At 42.9% G+C, this 21,675-nt stretch overlaps 2 protein-coding genes across 2 annotated transcripts in view; one reads left to right on the top strand and one right to left on the bottom strand.

The window, feature by feature from the left end:
- The window catches only part of LOC148368257 (uncharacterized), a 541,253-nt gene that overhangs the window by 219,761 nt on the left and 299,817 nt on the right, over positions 1-21,675 (bottom strand). The window lies entirely within an intron of this gene.
- Positions 1,676-20,219, top strand: LOC148368266 (beta-1,4 N-acetylgalactosaminyltransferase 1-like). Its single transcript, XM_088330217.1, has 11 exons — positions 1,676-1,792; positions 3,607-3,818; positions 4,824-5,006; positions 7,152-7,258; positions 8,428-8,465; positions 9,711-9,897; positions 15,930-16,016; positions 16,080-16,267; positions 16,330-16,470; positions 18,727-18,964; positions 19,763-20,219. The coding sequence occupies exons 2-11, from the start codon at positions 3,607-3,609 to the stop codon at positions 19,972-19,974; spliced, it is 1,593 nt and encodes a 530-aa protein (XP_088186343.1). The 5' UTR covers positions 1,676-1,792; the 3' UTR covers positions 19,975-20,219.

Below are 21,675 nucleotides of genomic sequence, written 5' to 3'. Positions count from 1 at the left end.
GTTGCCGTGGCGCCCGATTGGCCCCGCTCGTGTGGCGCCATTGACAGTCTATTTAAGCTCAGTGCTCTCACTCTTCCTTTGTCAGTCCGTCAACGAACCTCTGCCCCGCAAGACGTGGGTTTTGACTCTGTCTGGTTTCCTGCCTGTGTTTCCTGTCCAGTATGGTTCCTGTTTGTATTGTCCTGTTCATTTCAGTTTCCAGTTTCGTTCCTGTCTATTTAGTCCCCGTTTATTGTTTTCTCCTGTTTATATTGTCCTGTTCAATTCAGTTTCCAGTTTGGTTCCTGTCTATTTTTGTCCCGTTTATTGTTTTCTCCTGTTTATATTGTCCTGTTCAATTCAGTTTCCAGTTTGGTTCCTGTCTATTTTTGTCCCGTTTATTGTTTTCTCCTGTTTATATTGTCCTGTTCATTTCAGTTTCCAGTTTTGTTCCTGTCTATTTTTGTCCCGTTTATTGTTTTCTCCTGTTTATATTGTCCTGTTCATTTCAGTTTCCAGTTTTGTTCCTGTCTATTTTTGTCCCGTTTATTGTTTTCTCCTGTTTATATTGTCCTGTTCATTTCAGTTTCCAGTTTTGTTCCTGTCTATTTTTGTCCCGTTTATTGTTTTCTCCTGTTTATATTGTCCTGTTCATTTCAGTTTCCAGTTTTGTTCCTGTCTATTTTTGTCCCGTTTATTGTTTTCTCCTGTTTATATTGTCCTGTTCAATTCAGTTTCCAGTTTGGTTCCTGTCTATTTTTGTCCTGTTTATTGTTTTTCTCCTGTTCATATTGTCCTGTTCATTTCAGTTTCCAGTTTCGTTCCTGTCTATTTTTGTCCCGTTTATTGTTTTCTCCTGTTTTCGCTCCTGTCTTATTTGTGTCCCGTTTATTGTTTTTCTCCTGTTCATATTGTCCTGTTCATTTCAGTTTCCAGTTTTGTTCCTGTCTATTTCTGTCCCGTTTATTGTTTTCTCCAGTTTTCGCTCCTGTCTTATTTTTTCCCGTTTATCTTCGATATCCTGTTTCGTTATCTATCCTGTCCGTCCCGTCCCGTCCCGTATCGACCCCACCGGTCTGATATCAGCTCGGGCGATCGGTATCGATCTTGCCTAACGTGCAAGACTCCCCATTTCCCGTCAAATCAAAAGCTTGTGTGAGAAACGTCACGCGTTTGGGTCCTGATCCTTAAGTTTTTTGTTTTTTTTTCAAAGTATTTCCATTTTTTTCTTTTGTTCTTTTGTAGTATTTTCTGGGTACTCTCTTCATGATTTGACTTTTGATTTTACTGGAGTGGTATTTTGTCGTATTTCTGTTGTTCTATTACTCTAGTAGTGGTTGTAGTACGTCTATAGAAATGTTTTTCTTTTCAAAATAAAATAAAAAGCTTCAATCTAAAGTCATTTTGCAGTTTTTCTGTGGTAGTATTTGTAAATGCAGGAGTATTCGATGGATTGTATATTATCATTTGACGGACCGCGTGGAATAGCCCGAGGGATCCCCACGTGGCCCGTAAGCCACAGTTTTCTCACCTCTCTTCTATTGAGTTTCCTGTGCTTCGCTGAAGTCGAGCTCATTGAGATTTCCTGGGGGAAACGACATCTTTTGAGTTCGACTTCCTTATGACGTCATCGCCTCGCTATGGAGGTGATCCGGCCCCGCCCACGCCACGCACGCCTCGACGGGCGCACCTTGGATCGGGCGCGCGCCCGCCCGCGCAAGCACGCACATGCCTGTGCGCGCCCACGCGCGCGCTCCCGATCCAAAGCGAAGCCGCAGCGACTTATTGCGAGAAGTAGAAAACAAAAACACAGGTAAGAGAATCCGAAAGACATCGCGAGATTCTTCTTTTCTCGTCTTTCTGTCTCGCGTGTTTGGAATTTCAAAGGGGTTTTCATGTCGAGAAGGCGGCCCGCGGGCCACGCCGAGAGCTTGGAATCCTGCCCGCGAGAGAGCAACCGCGGAGAAGCGCAAGAGAAAAACCAGTTGCCCTTTGATACTCTCTCTCTCTCTCTCTCTCTCACAATCTTTACTTGTCTTATTCACTCACTTTCTCTCTCTCTCTTTATTTGTCTTACTCTCTCTCTCTCTCTCTCTCTCTCTCTCTCTCACTATCTTTACTTGTCTTATTCACTCACTTTCTCTCTCTCTCTTTATTTGTCTTACTCTCTCTCTCTCTCTCTCTCTCTCTCTCTCTCTCTCTCTCTCTCTCTCACTATCTTTACTTGTCTTATTCACTCACTTTCTCTCTCTCTCTTTATTTGTCTTACTCTCTCTCTCTCTCTCTCTCTCTCTCTCTCTCTCTCTCTCTCTCTCTCTCTCTCTCTCTCTCTCTCTCTCTCTCTCTCTCTCTCTCTCTCTCTCTCTCTCTCTCTCTCTCTCTCTCTCTCTCTCTCTCTCTCTCTCTCTTTCGAATAGCTAGCTTCGCCATAACAGCGGTATTGATCGTGTGCACTATACTTTTACAGCAGGGCCGGGAAAACTAGCTGGAGTGGGCAGGGGCCCTATACTCGGAGGGGATGAGGAAAAGAAGAAAAAAAATTTAAAAAGAAAAAAAAATTAGAAGAAACAAAAATGGAGAAAAAAATGAAAAATCTAGGAGGGGGGGGGTAGAACACAGAAAAACGGGAAAAAAACTACAAAAACAAAAATAGAAAATGGGACAGGAAAAATACTGAATTTAACAATTTGAGAAAAGTGAAAAAAAAACAAAAGAATTTAAAGAAGGAAAATAAAAGGACATGTGAAATAAAGGGAAAGGAGAAAAGCGAGAAAAAAAAAAGGAAAAAGTAAAAAAAAACATTTGAAAAAAAGTTTAAAAAAAATAGAAGAAGAAACAAAAATGGAAAAAAAGAGAAATCTAGGGAGGGGAGGGGAAACAGATCACAGAATAATGGGGAAAAACTAGGGGGGAAAGCAAGTTATGTTCCAATCTCACCACTTCCTCTTTCCCATTTGTCTTGTTTCAAAATATATCTAAAACAATTGTAGTAAAAGAAGAAAAATTAAAAGGAGAAAAAAAGGTGAAATAAGAAAAAAAAAGGTCAAAAAATGGAAACAGAAATGAAAAAAAAATCAGAAAAAAAGACCAAAAAAAAGGAAGAAGAAAGAAGAGAAAAGAGAAAATGGGAAAGTGAGAAGGAATAAGAAGGGGAGAAAAGGGGGGGGATAAAGATAAAAGAAGATAAATATGTAAAAAGGACGAAAGGGGAAATAATCAAGAAAAAAGAAAACACAACTGATCACGAAATAGAGAAAAGAGAAAAAAAGAGCAAAAAAATGTTTAAAAAAAAGGAAGAGAAAAAAAAATGGAAAATAGGAAAAAGAGAAGGACTAAGAAGGGTAGAAAAGAGGGGAAGGAAAGACAAAAGAAGAGAAATATGTAAAAAGGACAAACGGGAGAAAAAGGAAATATTCAAGTAATAAGAAAGACCAACAGATATCGAAATAGAGAAAAGAAGAAGAAAAAACGGCAAAAGAAAACGATGAGAAAGGGGGGAGAAGAACAAGGGAAAGAAAAATGAAAATAAAACAAAGAAGGGAAAAAAAGTGTAAAAATGATAAAGGGGAAAGAAAAGGGGGGAGTGAGGAAAAAAAGGGAAAAAAAAGACTGTTTTTTTATTTCCAGATGCGCTGCCTGCATCGCAAGTGGACGGCGGCGCTCGTGATCGTCTGCCTCCTGCTGGTCACCTTCTTAAATAGGCGCCCGTGGCCGACCGGCCAATCACGTGTCGACCTACGCTCCAGAGAGGATATGGAGAACACCCTCCTAGACAGGATCACGGACAATTTTCAGGAGTATAGCCACATTCCCTTTCAGCTGAAGGAAGACGTTGCACGGTCAGTTTTAGAATAAAACTCAACTTCATTTTAACAAGAAGATAGAAGTAAACTAAGAAAAAAGAGAAAAAAAAAGAAAAGATGGAAAGAAAAGGGAAAAAGAAGAAGCAAAGAAAAGGGAAAATAGGGAAAAAAAGAAGAAAAGAAGAAAAACAAGAAGAATTAGGAAAAAGGAAAACAAAATGAACAAAAGAAAGAAAATCGAAAGAAAAAATTTAATTTGAACGAAAAGAAAGAGGTAAAGAAAGGAAAATGACAAAAAAGAAAGAGAAAAAATAACAAAGAATAAAGCACGATAAAAGACAAATACAGAAAAGGAAAAAGGATAAAAAGCTAGCATTAAAAGTAAGGAGAAATGAAGAAAAGGGTAGAAAGCAAGAAAAAATAGAATAAAAAAGTAAAGTAAATAGAAAAATGAAAAATAAGAAGCAAAAAAAGAAAATTGGAAAAAAGAATAAAAGAATAAAAACAAGAAGAAATTAAGAAAAATGAAGAAAAATGAACACAAGAAAGACAAAAGAAAGAAAAACGAAAGTCTAAAAAGTATAAATTGAATGAAAAGAAAGAGGTAAAAAAAGGAAAATGACAATAAAGAAAGAGAAAAAGATAGCAAAGAATAATGCAAGATAAAAGACAATACAGAGAAGGAAAAAAGGATAAAAAGCTAGAAAAAAATTAAGGAGAAATGAAGAAAAGGGTAAAAAGCAAAAAAAAAAAAAAAAAGTAAAGAAAATGGAAAAACAGGTGGAGGAGAAAGAATAAAAGAAACAAAAAATGAGCAAGAAAGAAAAGTAAAGGAACAAAAACAAAAAACGGATGAAAAATAAGAAAAAGTAAAGGAAATAGAGAACTAGATGGAAAAGAAAGAAGAAAAAATGAAAAGAAAGAAACATCGTTAAAAAAAGAAGATGGAAAAACAAAGAATGACAAAAAGCGACGTTAAAGACAATATTGTTCCTTTTTGAATCTCGTCGCCACGGTAACAGTCGCCGCATTTCTCTGCAGGCATCTTTCGGGACCTTCCTGTTCCTGTCGGGCGGAAGAGGGAAACTCCGCCCTTCCCTTTTCCCATTTCCTCTTCCCGCCCCCCCGGGTCCACCAATTGGACGACAGCTTCCTACAAGGCCACGCCCACCCCCAAACAATCAAAAAGAGGCGGGCCCAACAATACCACGCCGCCAAAATCAGGTGAAGAAAATAAAGGAGGAAAAGAAAAGAAAATGGGAAATAAAGGGAGAGAAAGGAGAAAAGAGAGAAAAAGAAGGAAAAAAAAGTTAAAAAAGGGAAAAAAATGAGGTGAAAGGAATACGGGGGGAGGATAGAACATCATAAGAAAATAAATATAAAAAAGACAAAAACAAAGAAAAAAAGAAGGAAACAAACAACAGAGAAAACGTGAAAAAGGAGGTCAAGAAAGGAGGCAAATGAAGGAAAAGGGGAAAAAGAAAAAGGGGAAGATAGAAAAAGAAAGAAAGAAAAGGGGAAAAAAAGGAAAACAGAAAAAGCCAGCAAAAAGAAGGGCAAAAAAGAAAATGGAAAAGGTAAGTAAAAACTACAAAAACAACAATGGAAAAAAGACAGGAAAAATACGGAAATCAACAATTTGGGGAAAAGTGAAAAAAACAAAGACAATAAAGAAGTAAAATAAAAGAAAATGTAAAATAAAGGGAGAGAAAGGAGAAAAGCAAGAAAAAAGAAGGAAACAACAGGTAGAAAAGAAGATAAAGAAAAAGATAAAAGGAAAAAGGGGGAACACAGAAAAAGAAGGAAAGAAAGTAAAGGGGAAAAAAGGAAAACGCAAAAGCAAGCAAAAAGGAGGGCAAAAAATGGAGAAGGAAAGTAAAAACTATAAAAATGGAAAAGGAGACAGAAAAAAACCCAGAAATCAACAATTTTCAACATTGTCGACTTTTTTTGCCACGGCGCCCAATTGGCCCCGCCCATGGAAACCAGCTGAAACGCGTTGACAGATTGCTCCCTATCACTACTTAAACGCTGTCCTGTGAGTCCTTTTTTGTCGAAGCGTCTGCAAAACTCTTGTGACATTTTAAGCTCTGAAAATCTCCGTTTTTTTCTGTGTTTTTGCTCCCGTTTTGTTCTCGCCCCCATCGGTTTGATTTTGACCACCGCCTCGTTCCCATCGATCTACCCCTCGCGACCGACGATCCCCGGATCGAGTGTGCGCTCCTTTCTCTTCTCCCCGGCAAACCACGAGTAACGTTACGCGAGTGGGTTCTGCTTCCTGTCCTGGTCCTGACACAACCAGAGTCTATTAGAATATCCTGCATCCGTATCAGTGGACCCGAAAGATCTCATGTGATGTGACTTGAATTACCACCCTGCCGGTGTTAGGTTCAAGTCCCCAACATTTATGATAAAAGGCTCTGAAATAAAAAAGACAAAGAGAATCGGTTATTTGACTTATCTTGCAAGGAGAGCGACCGGAGATTGTAGAGCCACCAATCTCCCAAATCACTCTGAAGGATCTCCGCTCTCGTTTATTAGGGTCGGCCCTGTCGTACAGAAGTCTCAACTTCTCTAAAGGGAGGGGTTCTATCTAACTGTTGCTACGCAGAGTTAATTAATCTTCTTTCGCACGCCTTGCTTTCCGCCCGATGATCACGGCTGGTTTCTTCTTTCGAGGCTCTCGGTGAAAAACAACTTGAGTTATTGCATGCATCAAAGGAAAACTATGACACAGATTATTCCAGGGCAACTTGCACCCATTGCTATGTGAGATAAAGGGACAGACAGTACAAAAAACAACTCACGGCCTTGAAGAACAGCTTACGGGCTGAAAACTCTTCAAAAAGGGCTGAGAACACATATAACATATTCATGTCAACTATAGGATAACTATATGTATATCATTCCAACAGCCGGTATCCGTTTTTGGGGACGACTCCTCATCGTCGCCCCCTATGTTGTGGAAAATAGACTTGCATTTGTAGAATAGATTTGCATACATTTAGAAATGTAGAAAGACTTGCTAACAGTTGTGAGAGAATGTTGACATCATTTCGAGAAGGTCCTTGGGACCTTCGAGGACTCTCTGAGCAAACTGAGGCCAACGACATGTCCTCATAAGGGTACGACAGCATCTTCCTTGTCGGGACGTGAGGACTGGGCCGCCTCTTGGGTTGTACTCAAATTGAAGCTATAAAAGCGTTGTTATGTCTAAAAGTTCTCTGAGTTCTTTGGGATGACGAAATAAAGAACTCCCCCTCACGGCAAGCCTCCGTGCATTTGTTGAAACACGTAAGAGAAGACTTCATCGATTATCGAACCTGCGTTTTCTCCTACACCTACTGGCAATGTTTTTGTGTGTTTTAGGTCTTCCAGTCCCGCGGACGTCCTGATCGTGAACCAAGCCAATAGTCCCCTTCGCTTTCCTTCTCAGGGCGTGGCCGTCCGACCCCTGGGCACCATCGTCCTACCCGGTAACCACAGAGCGGTTTGATTTTGAAAAAAATAGAAATATTGTAGTACTCTTTATCACTAATACATTAAAAATGTACTTGAATTATGGCCTGCACAGTTAGACCACGCAACTACGGGACCCAATTTACCTTCGTGACTACGTCAATGTTGTCGTGGAAGTTTTAGAGAAGCGTGTCGGCTCTCCGGATTGTTTTTGTCGCTTCCATCCATCCATCCATGATCTGCAGCGCTAATCCTCAGTAGGGTCGCGGGGGAGCTGGAGCCCATCTCAGCTGTCTTCGGGCGTTGGGCAGGGGACACCCTGAACCGGTTGCCAGCCAATCAGAGGGCACGCAGGGACAGACAACTCACTCGCTCATTCACACCTCGGGAGATTTCGGTTAAGCCAATCAACATGACATGCATATTTATGGAATGTGGGAGGAAACCAAAGTGGCCAGAAAAAAACAACGCAGGCACGGGGAGAACACGCACACTTTGCAAAAGAAGGTTCGATCACATGACCTCAGAACTGCGCCGCCGTACCGCCTGATGCTTCCGTCTGTATATCACCAATTCATGTGTAAACGTATGCATACAATGACTTAAAAGGAAAAAAAAGGAAAAGGAAACAAAAAAGAAAAAGGACAAAATGAAATAACAAATAAAAGAAAAAAGGAAACTTGAAAACTCAAGAAGAAAAAGGCAAGAAAAAAACTAAAAAGAAACAAAAAATAGTTGGTATGTTAATTCATGACATTGAAAAGCCAACAAGTGCCAGAAAGCCGGCAGAATGTGTGAAACTGGAGTGCCACGCCCAATTTCGTTATCACAATACGTTAACCCATTTTTTTAACATGACAATAAAGGTATATTCCATTCTATTCTATTCTATTGCTCAGACCCTAGGAAGATTTTAGGAAATGTTGCCTTCCACGACTTCCAAAAAAAAAAAAAAAAAAAAAAAGTAAAACAAAGGGAGAGAAAGGAGAAAAACAAGAAACAAAAAGGAAAAGGTAGAAAACATTTGAAAAAATAAAGCTAAAAAAGGGAGAAAAAGGCCTAAAAAAGAAGGAAAAGAAATGAGGTGAAGGGAAAACGATGCGGATAGAAAACATCAAGAACCGATATCACGATGAGTTGTTGCAGCTTCATATCATTCTTTTGTTTTCATTGTGTCTTTTTGTAGGTTTGTCTCTCGTTGAAGACGCGTCATCCAATCGGACGGTAAGTTGCTCGGCGTCGTCCGTATGATACCAAGTCAGCTGCCGTTGTATATGTGCATCGTTAGCGTAGCATTTGGTTGGATCCGGGACAAAACGAGCCACCAAAAAGGGACTTGAACTGAACAGGAAATAGGACGGGAAGACCGAAACGAATTAAAGCTCAGAAGTCCAAAGTCTCTTTGGCTGACAATAGAATTCCACGTCACGTCACCCGGGCACATATACAACGGCTGCCGACATGGACAGAATTACTGACACTGGACATATGCGCACAGCGACGACACGCAACACCGACGGACACCGCGTGACATGATCAAAAGACACATTGGCAGAATTCGAATACTCTAGTTAACGTTAGCTTTCTCTTATTAGGCTCCGCAATCTTCGCATAGCAGCGGCGCCCCGACGTCTGTCCTTCTGCGTCTGGCCTTCTCCCGTCAGCACTCACAGGAATTCTGTTATCAGAAATACGTCTGATGCGTTCCACACCGCCTAACCTCCTAAAGTACCTTGACTAAAAACAGTCAGTGAATATCTCTACTGCATCAAACTGAGTACATGTACTCTGTAGTCAATCGTATAATATCCTTTATAGTCAAATGTATAAAATCCTTTAACGTATACAACGACGATGCTGCGTGACAAATTGATGGAATTGACGGAATTTCGGCGCTCGTGTAAAGCTCCTGATACATGATGTACAAGCATAACACAACAGGTAACACGGACGTGTCCAACGACACTTGACATATGCACACGACTTGTGTAAAGCTCCGGATACATGATGTACATGCAAAACACAACAGGTAACACGGACGTGAGCAACGACATTTGACATATACACATGGCCCGTGTGAAGCTCCCAATACATGATGTACATGCTAAACACAACAGGTGACACGAATGTGTTCACTGACATTTGACATATTCAGACGGCAACGACACGCAAACAAAGGATATCGTCGTCAAACGACACGTTAGCCGAATTGTGGCACGAATGAAACCTCAAAGTACATGTTATACGTGCACATATACACAACGGTCTCCAGCGAGGTCATTTGACATTCTGTAAAAGGACGCCTGGCACTCTAACCACGATGCCTGGACGGTCCGTGTTTCTCTCCCTCCCTGCTGTCGGAAGCCGCACGATATTCTCAAACGAGAGCGTTTTGGCGCTCGTTTTTTACGTCGACAAAAATTGAGCATAAATGCAAAAGTTTGGGCTGAGACCTTTCCCCGTTTTCAGTCGGAGGTCCAACTGAGCGTCTCCTTGGGTATTTTGGACGTGGCGGCCACCGTAGAGGGCGTGCGGCGAAGCGGGGAAGCCACGTCGCGGATGAGCCTCTCCGGTTCTTCTCTGCCGGCGTTGAACCGGCAACTCCAATTGCTCACTTACACCAACACTGTCTTCCACCCCAGGACCGCAGACACCGGTCGGTACCTTTCACCTCTCCTATTTGGGAATTTGCGGGGTTGGGACGGGCAAGCGTTACTGCCCCCTACTGTCCCATCCGATCCTTTATCGGGGGATCCCGACAAATTGCGGCAGTCAGGGCAGGGTAGAATCAGGAGTCACAAAAGCTTGCCTAGCGTGGGGGCGGGGTCTGCCGACAGACTGACAATGGATGACAGGAAGACGGGGGTTTAAAAAGAGCTCAGCCCCTTTAAATCCCTTTCTGTCTTTGTAAACAAGTTTGACGTATTAAAGCTGCGTGTACAGTGATGAGGCGGAATGTGTCGGAAAGCAGAACGGAGACAGGACCCAGTAGCGTAACGTTCCGCAGAGTTTTATTGGAAAGGCCTGGAAACATGTGGGAAAGGAGGGTACACACGATCTGGAGCACGGTGGTCGCGGAGAGCCGTTTGTTCTGAATGCAGAGGTGGGACTTCTGTGAGGAGCGAGGGTGGCATCGGGGACGGAAAAACGGGTCAGTAGCCGGGGTAGGGGAGCAAAAGTGTGGTCAGGAGCCAGAAGCGAGTCGAAAAGCCAGGAGACGAGAGTAGACGAGTCAAAAATCGGAGAAAACAGAGTATACGTGGCCAGGAGCCAAAACGAGTCAAAAAGCCAGGAAACAGACAGGAGCAAAAACAGACTGGAGTCAGAGTCAAAAAGCTTGCCTAGTGTAACTGAGGTCTGCAGACGGTCTGACAACCAGCAGCAGAAAAACAGGTCAGTAGCCAGGGTAGGGGAGCAAAGGCGTGGTGAGGAGCCAGAAACGAGTCAGAAGCCAGGAGTCGGGAGTAGACAAGGTCGTGGGCCAAAGCGAGTCGAAAACCAGGCAAAACAGAGTATACGAGGTCAGGAGCCAAAACGAGTCAAAAAGCCTGGAAACAGACAGGAGCAAAAACGGGCGGGAGTCAGAGTCAAAAAGCTTGCCTAGTATAACTGAGGTTTGCAGACGGTGTGACAACCGGTAGCAGGTTTGAAAGGAGTTCAACAGCCAATCAGCGTCTGAGGAGCCTACTCAGATGTCCTGTATCAGTAATCACGACAGAATGGCAGAATTCATGTCAGTTTAGAGCAGCACCAAAAGATCCTAGATAGCCACTTTATTATTGTCATCAAAGCCAACTAAAAAACTCTCCTTTGAAGGTCCTGGAAAACTTGATCGATTGGTCTTAAGAGTGTCTAAAAAGTGCTTGAATTCGTCCGTGAAAAAGGTCTAGGAACCCTGCAACAAGATTTTATAGCTCGCCGGCTAGCTAAGATGGCCCTCCTTGTAAAAAGTTAATCATCAGCCCGAGGAGGGCATCGTCCCTCGGGCGGCTCTGTGGCAAAAGCCATCCCAGGACTTTGGACCTCGTTCGCACCCTCAAAGAAAAACACATCTCCGTTTCTCTTCGAGAGGAACGTGTACTCGTAAAATCAAAGGGTTGAGAAGTAGCCAGATATCTTCTTCTCATGACCACGGAGGTACCGGCGCCCCCTGTTGACGAGCGCTGTTGAAATGAGCCTAATTTGCCACCATTAGCCTCAAAGAGAATATTCAAACACGGGCTTTGGATACAAGCCTTGATTTCATCCATCCATCCATCCATGATCTGCACGGCTTGTCCTCAGTAGGGTCACGGGGGGTGCTGGAGCCCATCCCAGCTAGCTAGGTATGCTACGAGACGAAATCTCCGCTGAAACCCTGAATATCATTTCTCTTTAATGGCGAGCGTCTCAAAACCATCCGTCCATGATCTGCACCGCTTATCCTCAGTGGGGTCGCGGGGGTGCTGGAGCCCACACCAGCTATCTTCGGGCAGGGGACACCCTGAACCAGTTGCCAGCCATTCAGAGGGCACACAGGGACAGACAACTCACTCTCCATTCACAACTAGGGAGATTTTGGTTCCACCCGACATGCATGTTTTTTAGAATGTGGGAGGAAACCCAGGCAAGCACGGGGAGAACATGCAAACTCAACACAGGAGGTTCGATCTCATGACCTCAAAACTGTGTCTCACACGCGCTAACCACTGCCCCACCGTGCCGACCGCAAATATTTGTGGTTTCCGATATTTATTCCTGTTTTTTGCCGTGCCTCCATCGATGGAACATCAAGCATTCCCTTGGGGAACTGATCGATGGTGATTGCGGCTCGACGGAAGTCGGTTTCTAAGTCAGAGCCGCAACAATCCACGAATGTTTTTGGCTAGCACGTTCTAACCGGGTCGTACGCCACGCCTTGCTCACTGGCCGAGGATTAGAAAGCGATTGACCTCGGAATGTCCTCCTTCTGCAAACACGAGTTGTCAATATTGAATGAAGTCGTGTCAAACCTTCAGTTTTGCTCTTTGTATATGTAACCGCGGTCTACTTGTCCCACCAAAGACCCGCATTCACGCTGGACTGGATGATGAGGTTTTTTGATGACAGGTTCTGCAGATGAAATGAGTCACAGCATTAGCTTTTCTGCTGGCTTTGATCTCTTTAGAAGCTCTCTCTGTAGACTGCCCAACAAAGCCTATCAAAGAGCTTTCTTTCCCATTGACATAAAATACATTTTAGAATATCACAATACATTTTTACATCGTAGTGTTTTTTTTTTAACGTTTACAATGAATTCAACCTATTTCTCTTTAGTCTGAATTTTAAACATCATCTTTTTTAATATATATGAGAAAATAGAAATAAGAACAATAATGAGCATAAAACTGATTTACCTGCAGATGAAATGAGTCACAGCATTAGCTTTTCTGCTGGCTTTGATCTCTTTGATCTCTACAAGGGGAATTAACATTTTAGTCAAACAGAAACAAAACGAAAATAAATCCAAACAGCTTGACAACATCAATCACATGACTGTGCATGTTGAGAGATTTGTCCGCTGTGGTTATAATGTTTCAAATGAACTTCTTTTGTGCAAAACCAAAAGATGGGTCTTACCATTAGCAGCTCTCTCTGTAGACTGCCAACAAACCCCGCCTCCCGGTCACATGTCAAAAGCCATAACAGACCCTACCCCATACCAGCAGGTGGCACTGTCTGACTCATCATTACAGGACACTTACCAAAAACTATACACATATTTCAGCAGGAATTTCAATCAAACAAAATTATTATTATTACACTGTGTGGTTAGCACCTCCGCTGGCTATCAACATCGTGAGCAGCGCGCTAGAGACATACCAAATTGTTTTCTTTTCAGTTGACAAAAAATATATTTTAGAATATCAACCAATTCATTTTACATCCATTTTAACAAGATACTTTTAACAAGTGGGCAGCACGGCGGCGCAGTGGTTAGCGCATGTGCGGCACAGTTCATGTCATGGGAACCTCCTGCGTGGGTTCGAATCCAGCTCCGGACTTCCTGTGCGGAGTTTGTATGTTCTCCCACATTCCAAAAACATGCGTGTCTGGTTGATTGGCTTAACTGAAATCTCCTTAGGTGTGAATGAGCGAGCGAGTTGTCTGTCCCCGTGTGCCCTGCGATTGGCTGGCAACCGGTTCAGGGTGTCCTCTGCCCACTGCCCGGAGATGGCTGGGATGGGCTCCAGCCCCCCGCGACCCTAATGAGGATAAGTGGTACGGCTAATGAGATGAGATGAGATGAGGTGAGACTTTTATCAAGTGATCGTGTCGTGGTTTTTTAACGTTTACAATGAATTAAACATATTTTTGAATCTGAATTTTAATCAACATCATCCTTTTTATAGATTTGAGAAAATAGAAATAATAATGACAATAACGAGAATGAAATTAGCTATTTCATTAGCTACACCGCTTATCCTCAGTAGGGTCGCGGGGGTGCTGGAGCCCATCCCAGCAATCATCGGGCAGTGGGCAGGGGACACCCTGAACTGGTTGCCAGCCAATCGCAGGGCACACAGGGACAGACAACTCATTCGCTCATTCACACCTAGGGACAATTTGGACCGGCCAATTCACCTGAAATGCATGTTTTTGGAACGTGGGAGGAAACCGGAGTGCCCGGAGGAAACCCACGCAAGCACGGGGAGAGCATACAAACTCCGCACAGGAAGTCTGGAGCTGGATTTGAACCCACGCAGGACATGAACTGTGCCGCACATGCGCTAACCACTGCGCCGCTGTGCTGCCCGGGAACAATTGTATTGTATTTTTTTTGTATTGTACAGTGGAACCTGGGTTTTCGAACGCCTCTCAGTTCGAACAAATGGGAGTCCGAGCAAAAATTTGGAGAAATTCTTGCTTTGCGTTCGGTCAAAAAATTGGAGTTTGAACTCCGGTAATGCGTGAGTGAGTACGCTAGGGTGCCATGCTGAGCGGGTGTTTTAGCCCCTTATTATGCCTCCGAAGAAAGTCAGTGCAAGCAGCAAAGTTGCTACAGGTGAATAAAAGAAAAGTAGTGCGTACAACTATTGCATTTGAGAAAGAATTAATAGCCAAATATCAAGGAGGTGTGCGAGCACCTTCTGCTGACCACCACAAAGGTAAAAAATCCTATTCATAATTCTTTTCTTTATCCTTTTTTGATTTTGACACGTTCACGTCATCTTTTGTACAGAAGATGACGCTAATGCCAACGTACGATTAGCCTGGGTTAGCTTTATGATTACGTTAAACATTCAAGGTAAACGTTCAGGGTGTCGGAACGGATTAAAACGATTGACATTATTTTTAATGGGAAAAATGATTTCGGTGATGGAACAAATCGGTTTTCGAACGGGGTTCTGGAACGGATGATGGTCGAGAACCCAGGTTCCACTGTATTTATTCAGCCAGTATAAACTATAAACATGATATACAGTGGGACCTTTCTACTTCCCGGTTCCACGTTTGCGGGTTCAGAGCTTCATGGGTCTAAAAATAATAATAATTAAAAAAAAAAAATAATAATAATATATATATATATATATATATATATATATATATATATATATATATATATATATATAGGGGCAGCACGGCGGGGCAGTAGTTAGCGCATGTGCAGCACAGTTCAAGTCATGGGAACCTCCTGTCGTGGGTTCAAATCCAGCTCCGGACTTCCTGTGCGGAGTTTGTATGTTCTCCCCGTGCTTGCCTGGGTTTCCTCCGGGCACTCCGGTTTCCTCCCACGTTCCAAAAACATGCATTTCAGGTGAATTGGCCGGTCCAAATTGTCCCTAGGTGTGAATGAGCGAATGCATTGTCTGTCCCTGTGTGCCCTGCGATTGGCTGGCAACCGGTTCAGGGTGTCCCCTGACCACTGCCCGGAGATGGCTGGGATGGGCTCCAGCACCCCTGCGACCCTAATGAGGATAAGCGGTACGGCTAATGAGATGAGATGAGATATATATATATATATATATATATATATATATATATATATATATCTTTTTTTTTTAAGCATTTTTGAAGGGGCGTCTCTACTTCAAAAATAATAATTATAATTTTATTTTATTTTTTTTAAGTATTTTTGAAGGGGCGTCGCTACGTCACGGATTTTCATTTTTCGCGGGTGGTTTGGGTCCCCATTCACCGCGATAAACAAGGGATTACTGTATACGGGAAATCATTTGACTATCTAGGCTACCGAGCATTTTTTTTATTTTTATTTTTTTGATACACAAAAAAAAACAAAAAACAGCTCGGTAGCCTAGATGGACATTTACGAGGGCATCCCACATGTTTCCAGACCTTTTTGTATTGAGTGGAAAAGAGCAGCTCGCTGTTTTCTTCAACGAAACAGGAAAGGATAAGCCGGCCAGAATTTAAAGTCACAGTGTTTAGAAGGTAGCAAAACAAGTGGAGGCTCGTCCAGGTAGAAGTAGCTGTCGTTCCCTTACGGAAGAACGACTGAAGTTCCTGTTTTTCAAGTCCGATACGGTTCAGTGTCATTAAAACCGGACGGAGTTCTTGGGTTTTGCGGTGGCCCGCATAAAAGGAAGAAAAGCAAGTCGATGCGGCCACGCCTCGCTCACGGGCCGACGATGCGATAGCGATCGGCCTCCGTTGTCCAAAGACTCGCCGGCAACGTGAAAAACCGGTATTCGGTTCTGGTCCCCGCAGTTGAACTGTCCACCAGGGGGCACCGCTCTCTCTTCACCATCAAAATCGGACATCCCGTCGTCCCCAGACTCTACGACTACCCCGAAGGTCGGTCTCCCGGGATTTTATTTTGAAAGCGGCCCGATGCCGATCTTCCGGTTTCCTCCCCAGACAGGAACGTCGGCGCTCTGGTCACGGTGGTGACCAAAACCTTCCTGCGTTACGAAAAACTGAAGGAACTGATCGCCAGCGTCCGCCGATACTACCCCGACCTGACGGTGGTGGTCGCCGACGACAACCGGGACCCTCGGCCGATCACCGGAGCGCGCGTGGAGCACTACACCATGCCCTTCGGGAAGGTGGGCGTGGCCGTCTTCGGAAGTAGGCGGGGTTCGTGACGGCGCCCGGTTTCCGTCCTCAGGGTTGGTTCGCCGGCCGCAATCTGGCCGTGTCTCAGGTGAGCACCGAATACCTGCTCTGGGTGGACGACGATTTCGTCTTCCGGGACGATACCAGATTGGAGAAGATGCTGGAGGTGCTGGAGAAGACCGATCTGGATCTGGTGAGACGGATGCGGATAAAGACGGGAGACGCCGACGATAAATAATGGGCGAGGGTGGACCGTAAGATCCTAGTTCCGACATTGATTAGGGTTCTGGTTCAAATCGGGCTTGAAGGGACCATTGTTGGCTGTTAAGTCTATTGTTGAACAGACACCTAAAGTAAGTAGAAGGAACACCAGGGATGCATTTTGAGGGTGCAAGGAGAACAGGAGAGGACTGTACAAGCCTAATAATGACATAATACTGGTTCCTACAGATTCTGACCGTATGCTGGGTATTCTGGGCGAAAACTGATCTGGATTTGATGAGATGGATGCAGATAAAGACAGGAGACACCAGGAATGAATTTTGAGGGTCCAAGGAGAGCAGGACAGGACTGTAGAAGCCTAATACTGACATAATACCACTTCATAAACAACTTAAGGACCGATTGTGACCGTATGCTGGGGGTTCTAGGGAAAACTGGTCTGTATCTGATGAGATGGATGCGGATAAAGACAGGAGACACCAGGAATAACTTTTGAGGGTGCAAAGAGAACAGGAGAGGACTGTACAAGCCTAATACTGACATAAAACCGGTTTATATACGGCTTTAGGACCAATTATGACCGTATGCTGGGCGTTCTGGGCGGAAACTGATCTGGGTTTGATGAGATGGATGCGGATGAGACACCAGGAATTAATTTTGAGGGTGCAGGGAGAACAGGAGAGGACTGTACAAGCCTAAAACTGACATAATACTGGTTCATAAATGGCTTAAGGACCGATTGTGACCGTATACTGGGCGTTCTGAGGAAAACCGATCTGGATTTGATGAGATGGATGCAAATAACGACAGGAGACACTTGGAATACATTTCAAGCTTGTAAGGAGAACAGGAGAGGACTGTACAAGCCTAATACTGACATAATACCACCATGTATACGGCTTAAGGACCGATTGTGACCGTATATTAGTTAAAACAGGGTTAGGGCTAGTGTTAATAACTAAGGTTTGAGCTCCATATTAAGGTTCTAAACTGAACGTAGCGTTTTGAAATGGGTTTAGAACCAGGGTTGCAGGTTGAAAAGGGGTTTGGGCTGCAAGTCAGGGTTTTGAACTGATATTTGGTTTGATTTAGAAGGGTTTAAATCTTAGGTTTAGGCTTACGTACTTTTGATCAACGCTGGATTTTTTCTTTTAATATTACTGGAAAAAAGAAAATTAGCTAAGAAAGTCTTTGAAAAGTACCGTATTTTCCGCACTATAAGGCGCACCGGGTTATAGGGCGCACCCCCAAAAAATTGTTTTTGGTCCTATTTTTGACATACATAATACGCACCGGATGATAAGGCAATACAATGGGAACGTCGACAAAACAGTCAGATTGTTCAGTCCAACTGATTCCCCCCTTAACATTCCCAAAGCTTGCAAAGAAGCAAATACGTGTCGTAGACACGTGCGGATGCGGTGTCTGTACCATGTCACTCATATGCATCGTTTCAAATATCATTCGGAAGGTTAAAGTCTTGGGATTCAAGAAATGCCAACCATTCCTTAGTTTTTCTTTTCTTTTTCGCTCGCAACTTTACTGTGCATATGACAATAAACACTTGGAATTGAGTTGAATTTAAAAATAGACACTCCATTCCATCCATTATCTGCATCGCTTAGCACAGAAACATCGAGTTCAATCTGAAACAAGACACAAGGAAAATATATAGCCGGAGTAGCTCACCGAAGTCGTTGTGTTCAATAATAATGAGCAACCATGGTCCTCTTATATCCGTGAGTGTAGTCAATCCAGGAGAGTAAAATATTTACAAATACAGAATAGTAAAACAATGCTTTCTGTATGCCGTCAACCATGTGCTATACGCATTCATCTTTTTTGGCCAATCGCAGGCTTTGTTTTGCCGCTTCAGCCTATGCCAGCCTGTAAATGATGAAAAGGATCCGCCCCCTTTACCTCCGAATAACTTTAGCCAATAGTGATCGATTCAATTGACACATTGGTTAGCCAATGAAACGCCGGTAAATAAAAATCGAGACTTTGCTACTTAATATTGATCCGTATATAAGGCGCACTGTATTATAAGGCGCACGCTCACTCGTCCCTCGTCCGGCAGGTCATCCACCATTTATAGCCAGACTTAAATCCGGCAAGGAAGGCGGACCTTGCCCACGTGCCCCTCCTCTGCGGGCCCGCTCCATGAATTTCCATTCCCAACCTAGCTAGCATGTGAAATTGTCGTCACGGGTCTTCGCTATGGCAGGTAGGTGGCGCCGTCCGAGAGGTGACCGGTTGGACTTCGACGTTTCGCCACACCATCCGAGTCGAAGACGGCGGCGAGGACGGCGATTGCGTCCACGTCCGCCGCGGTTACCATCACCCGCTCCCGGGATTCGCCGATTGCGTGGTGGCCGACGCCGTCATCAACTTTTTTATGGCCAGGACGGAAAAAGTTCGAGAGGTGGGATTCAACCCCCGCCTGGCGCGTCGGGGGCATCTGGGTAAGTGGCGCTGCCGACCGCCGAAGGAAGTTGAAAAAAAACAGAAAAACGGGAGCAAAATTTTTACAGAATCGAGAAGCTAATCAGGTGCTAGCTTAAAGAGCTACCTTGTTTTCAATCATCTAACTACTCTCATACTCTGAGACAGGGCTGTAAGGTGAAATTGCCATATAGCGGAGAGGAAAGCTATGCTAACTATGCTAATTGTGCTAATATGCTAAAAGGAAATTAAAAATAGACAAAAACAATGAAAGTTACAGATTGTTTAGCAAGACAGAAACCAGATGCTAATCAGGTGCTAGCTTAAAGAGTTACCTTGTTTTCGACCATCCAATGACAGCAAAGCCCCAAGATCTAACATACTCTGAGATAGGGCTGTAAGGTGAAATTGCCATATAGCGGAGAGAGAAACCTATGCTAACTATGCTAACTATGCTAAAAGGAACTTAGATGGCAAAACAAAAGTTAGAGACAGAAACCGGATACTAATCAGGCGCTAGCTTAAAGAGCTACCTTGTTTTCAACCATCCAATGACAGCAAAGCACCAGGATTTGATACGTTCTGAGACAGGGCTGTAAAGTGAAATTGCCATATAGCGGAGAGGAAACCTATGCTAACTAAGCTAAAAGGAACTTATAAATAGACGGCAAAACAAAAGTTACAGCTTGTTTAGCAAGACAGAAACCCGACATTCATGTAAGGAAAAGGTTTTTGGTCGTGGTTTTTTTGTAAACTTTCGCTAACGAGGCTAACTTTTTGAATCGATTGACGGAGGAAATATTTTTTTCCGGCGGCAGAGTTTTTTATCGACGGCTTGGGCCGTCTCCACGTGGGCTCCTGTAGCGACGTGGTGATAGGCCACGCCTCCAAGATCAAACTGCCGTGGAGCGGCGGCCAATCGGAAGAGGCCTACGCCCACTTCCGCTACAGCCAAAACCAGGAGGAAAACGCCGCCCACGACCAGAACTATTATTTCGGAAACAGGATGAAATGCATCAGCAGGCAATAGCGGCCGGACTACAAAGATGGCCGGGCTAGAAAGATGGCGGGACTACAAAGATGGCCGGGCTACAGAGATGGCGGGACTACAAAGATGGCCGACCTTGTTTTCTCTTGTTTTAGCGATTTTTTTCAATTGAAATGAGGCATTTATGGTTTTAATTGATCCATTTTTCATCATTGAATTGAAAATTTAGTTTGAATTGCCTTTTTGCAAATGTTATGATATTTTATTATTATTATTATTATTATTTTTTTTTTATTAGATTTTTGAATTTTTTTTTTTTCAAAGCATTTAAAGAAGCCAATTGTTTTTTCTTTTTTTTACTTTCAAGAAAGTCTTAAGATTTATATTTTATTTACTGTTTAATATTTTAATTTTAAGTTACCGTATTTTCCGCACTATAACGCGCACCGTGTTATAAGGCGCACCTTCAATGAATGATATATTTTTAAACTTTTTCCATACATAAGGCGCACCGCATTATAAGGCGCTATAAGTGCATGCTGGTTTAAGATCAGGTCATTGTGCAATTTTGTAATTGTAATCCTGTGCAGTCCTTCGAGACTTTTTTGTGATTAAGGGCGTCATAAATAAATGTGACTTGACTTGGCTACAGTAGAGGATGTAGTTACGTTATGCAACCGGTAGATGGTGCCGCGCTAAAGGGAATGTCAACAAAACAGTCAGATAGGTCAGTCAAACTTTATTAATAGATAACAAACAAGCTTTCCACAACTCCATTCACTCCCAAAACGAATAAACAGCCGTTTTATTATTTTCTCTGAGGTAAAGCATTTTGGTGACACATCTTTAACATCTTTGAACAACAGCAAGGCATAACATTTTACTTTTCCTCCATTTAGTCAACACGCAAAAAAACGTCCAAAACTGTTATGGTAAATTAAACCTTAGTGCAATCGCAATATAGTGACACTCGTAATGTGCAAAAACAATAACAGTAAAGCAATAACATAATAACTGTAAAATGTAAAACGTTGTAGTGGGTTTTACATAATTCACCCATGGAACCATTGTTCAGTTAGCGAGTTCCTAGGGGGACTCTTAATTCTGCCGGCTCGAGCCACTCTCGTGTTCGATTCATTAATGTTGAATTCTCTCGCTGCTGCTCTATTCCCGTGTTCTACTGCGTGACTGATCGCCTTGAGTTTAAACTCTGCGTCTCTTAATAGGAGCCATTTCAGGGTCTTTATACAAACGCACAAAGAAAAGGGAATCGTTGTTTAATATTTCCCAGTATGCACAGCGGACTTCTTCTACGCGAAAAATGGAGTCGGTGGCTGCTTCTCTTAGTTGCGAGACCTTGCAATTCAATATTGATCCACATATAAGGCGCACCGGATTATAAGGCGCATAGTCAGCTTTTTTTTAAAAAAAATCAGATTTATGTGCGTCTTATAGTGCGGAAAATACGGTAATTATTTTTGAAACAAAGCCATTTTTTGAGTTTATTTTATGAATACTTTTTTCCTATTTGATGGCTTTCAAGAAAGTCCGGATTTAAATAAGATTCTTTTGAATGAAGATTTATATTTCATGTACTTATTTACATTTCAAATTCTTTTTATAACAGGTTTATTTTTTGGATTCAAGGCATTTAAATGAGGCTATTTTTTAATGAAGCTAATTTTTGGGTGTTTATTTTTTTACTTATCTAATTATTTTATTTATTTTTTCGCTGTTGTGAAA

The sequence above is a fragment of the Urocampus carinirostris genome, chromosome 3 (genome assembly GCF_059441175.1).
Source record: "Urocampus carinirostris isolate Australia breed hairy pipefish chromosome 3, RoL_Ucar_1.0, whole genome shotgun sequence".
Classification (NCBI taxonomy): Eukaryota; Metazoa; Chordata; class Actinopteri; order Syngnathiformes; family Syngnathidae; genus Urocampus; species Urocampus carinirostris.
This window is presented reverse-complemented; position numbering and strand designations above follow the sequence as displayed.

Excerpts from the sequence above, each read along its gene's own strand:
- LOC148368266 (XM_088330217.1), top strand. The coding sequence starts at position 3,607 with ATGCGCTGCCTGCATCGCAAGTGGACGGCGGCGCTCGTGATCGTCTGC. Across the intron at positions 3,819-4,823 it reads CTGAAGGAAGACGTTGCACG|GCATCTTTCGGGACCTTCCT; the intron begins GTCAGTTTTAGA and ends ATTTCTCTGCAG. Across the intron at positions 16,471-18,726 it reads AGAAGACCGATCTGGATCTG|GTAGGTGGCGCCGTCCGAGA; the intron begins GTGAGACGGATG and ends TCGCTATGGCAG.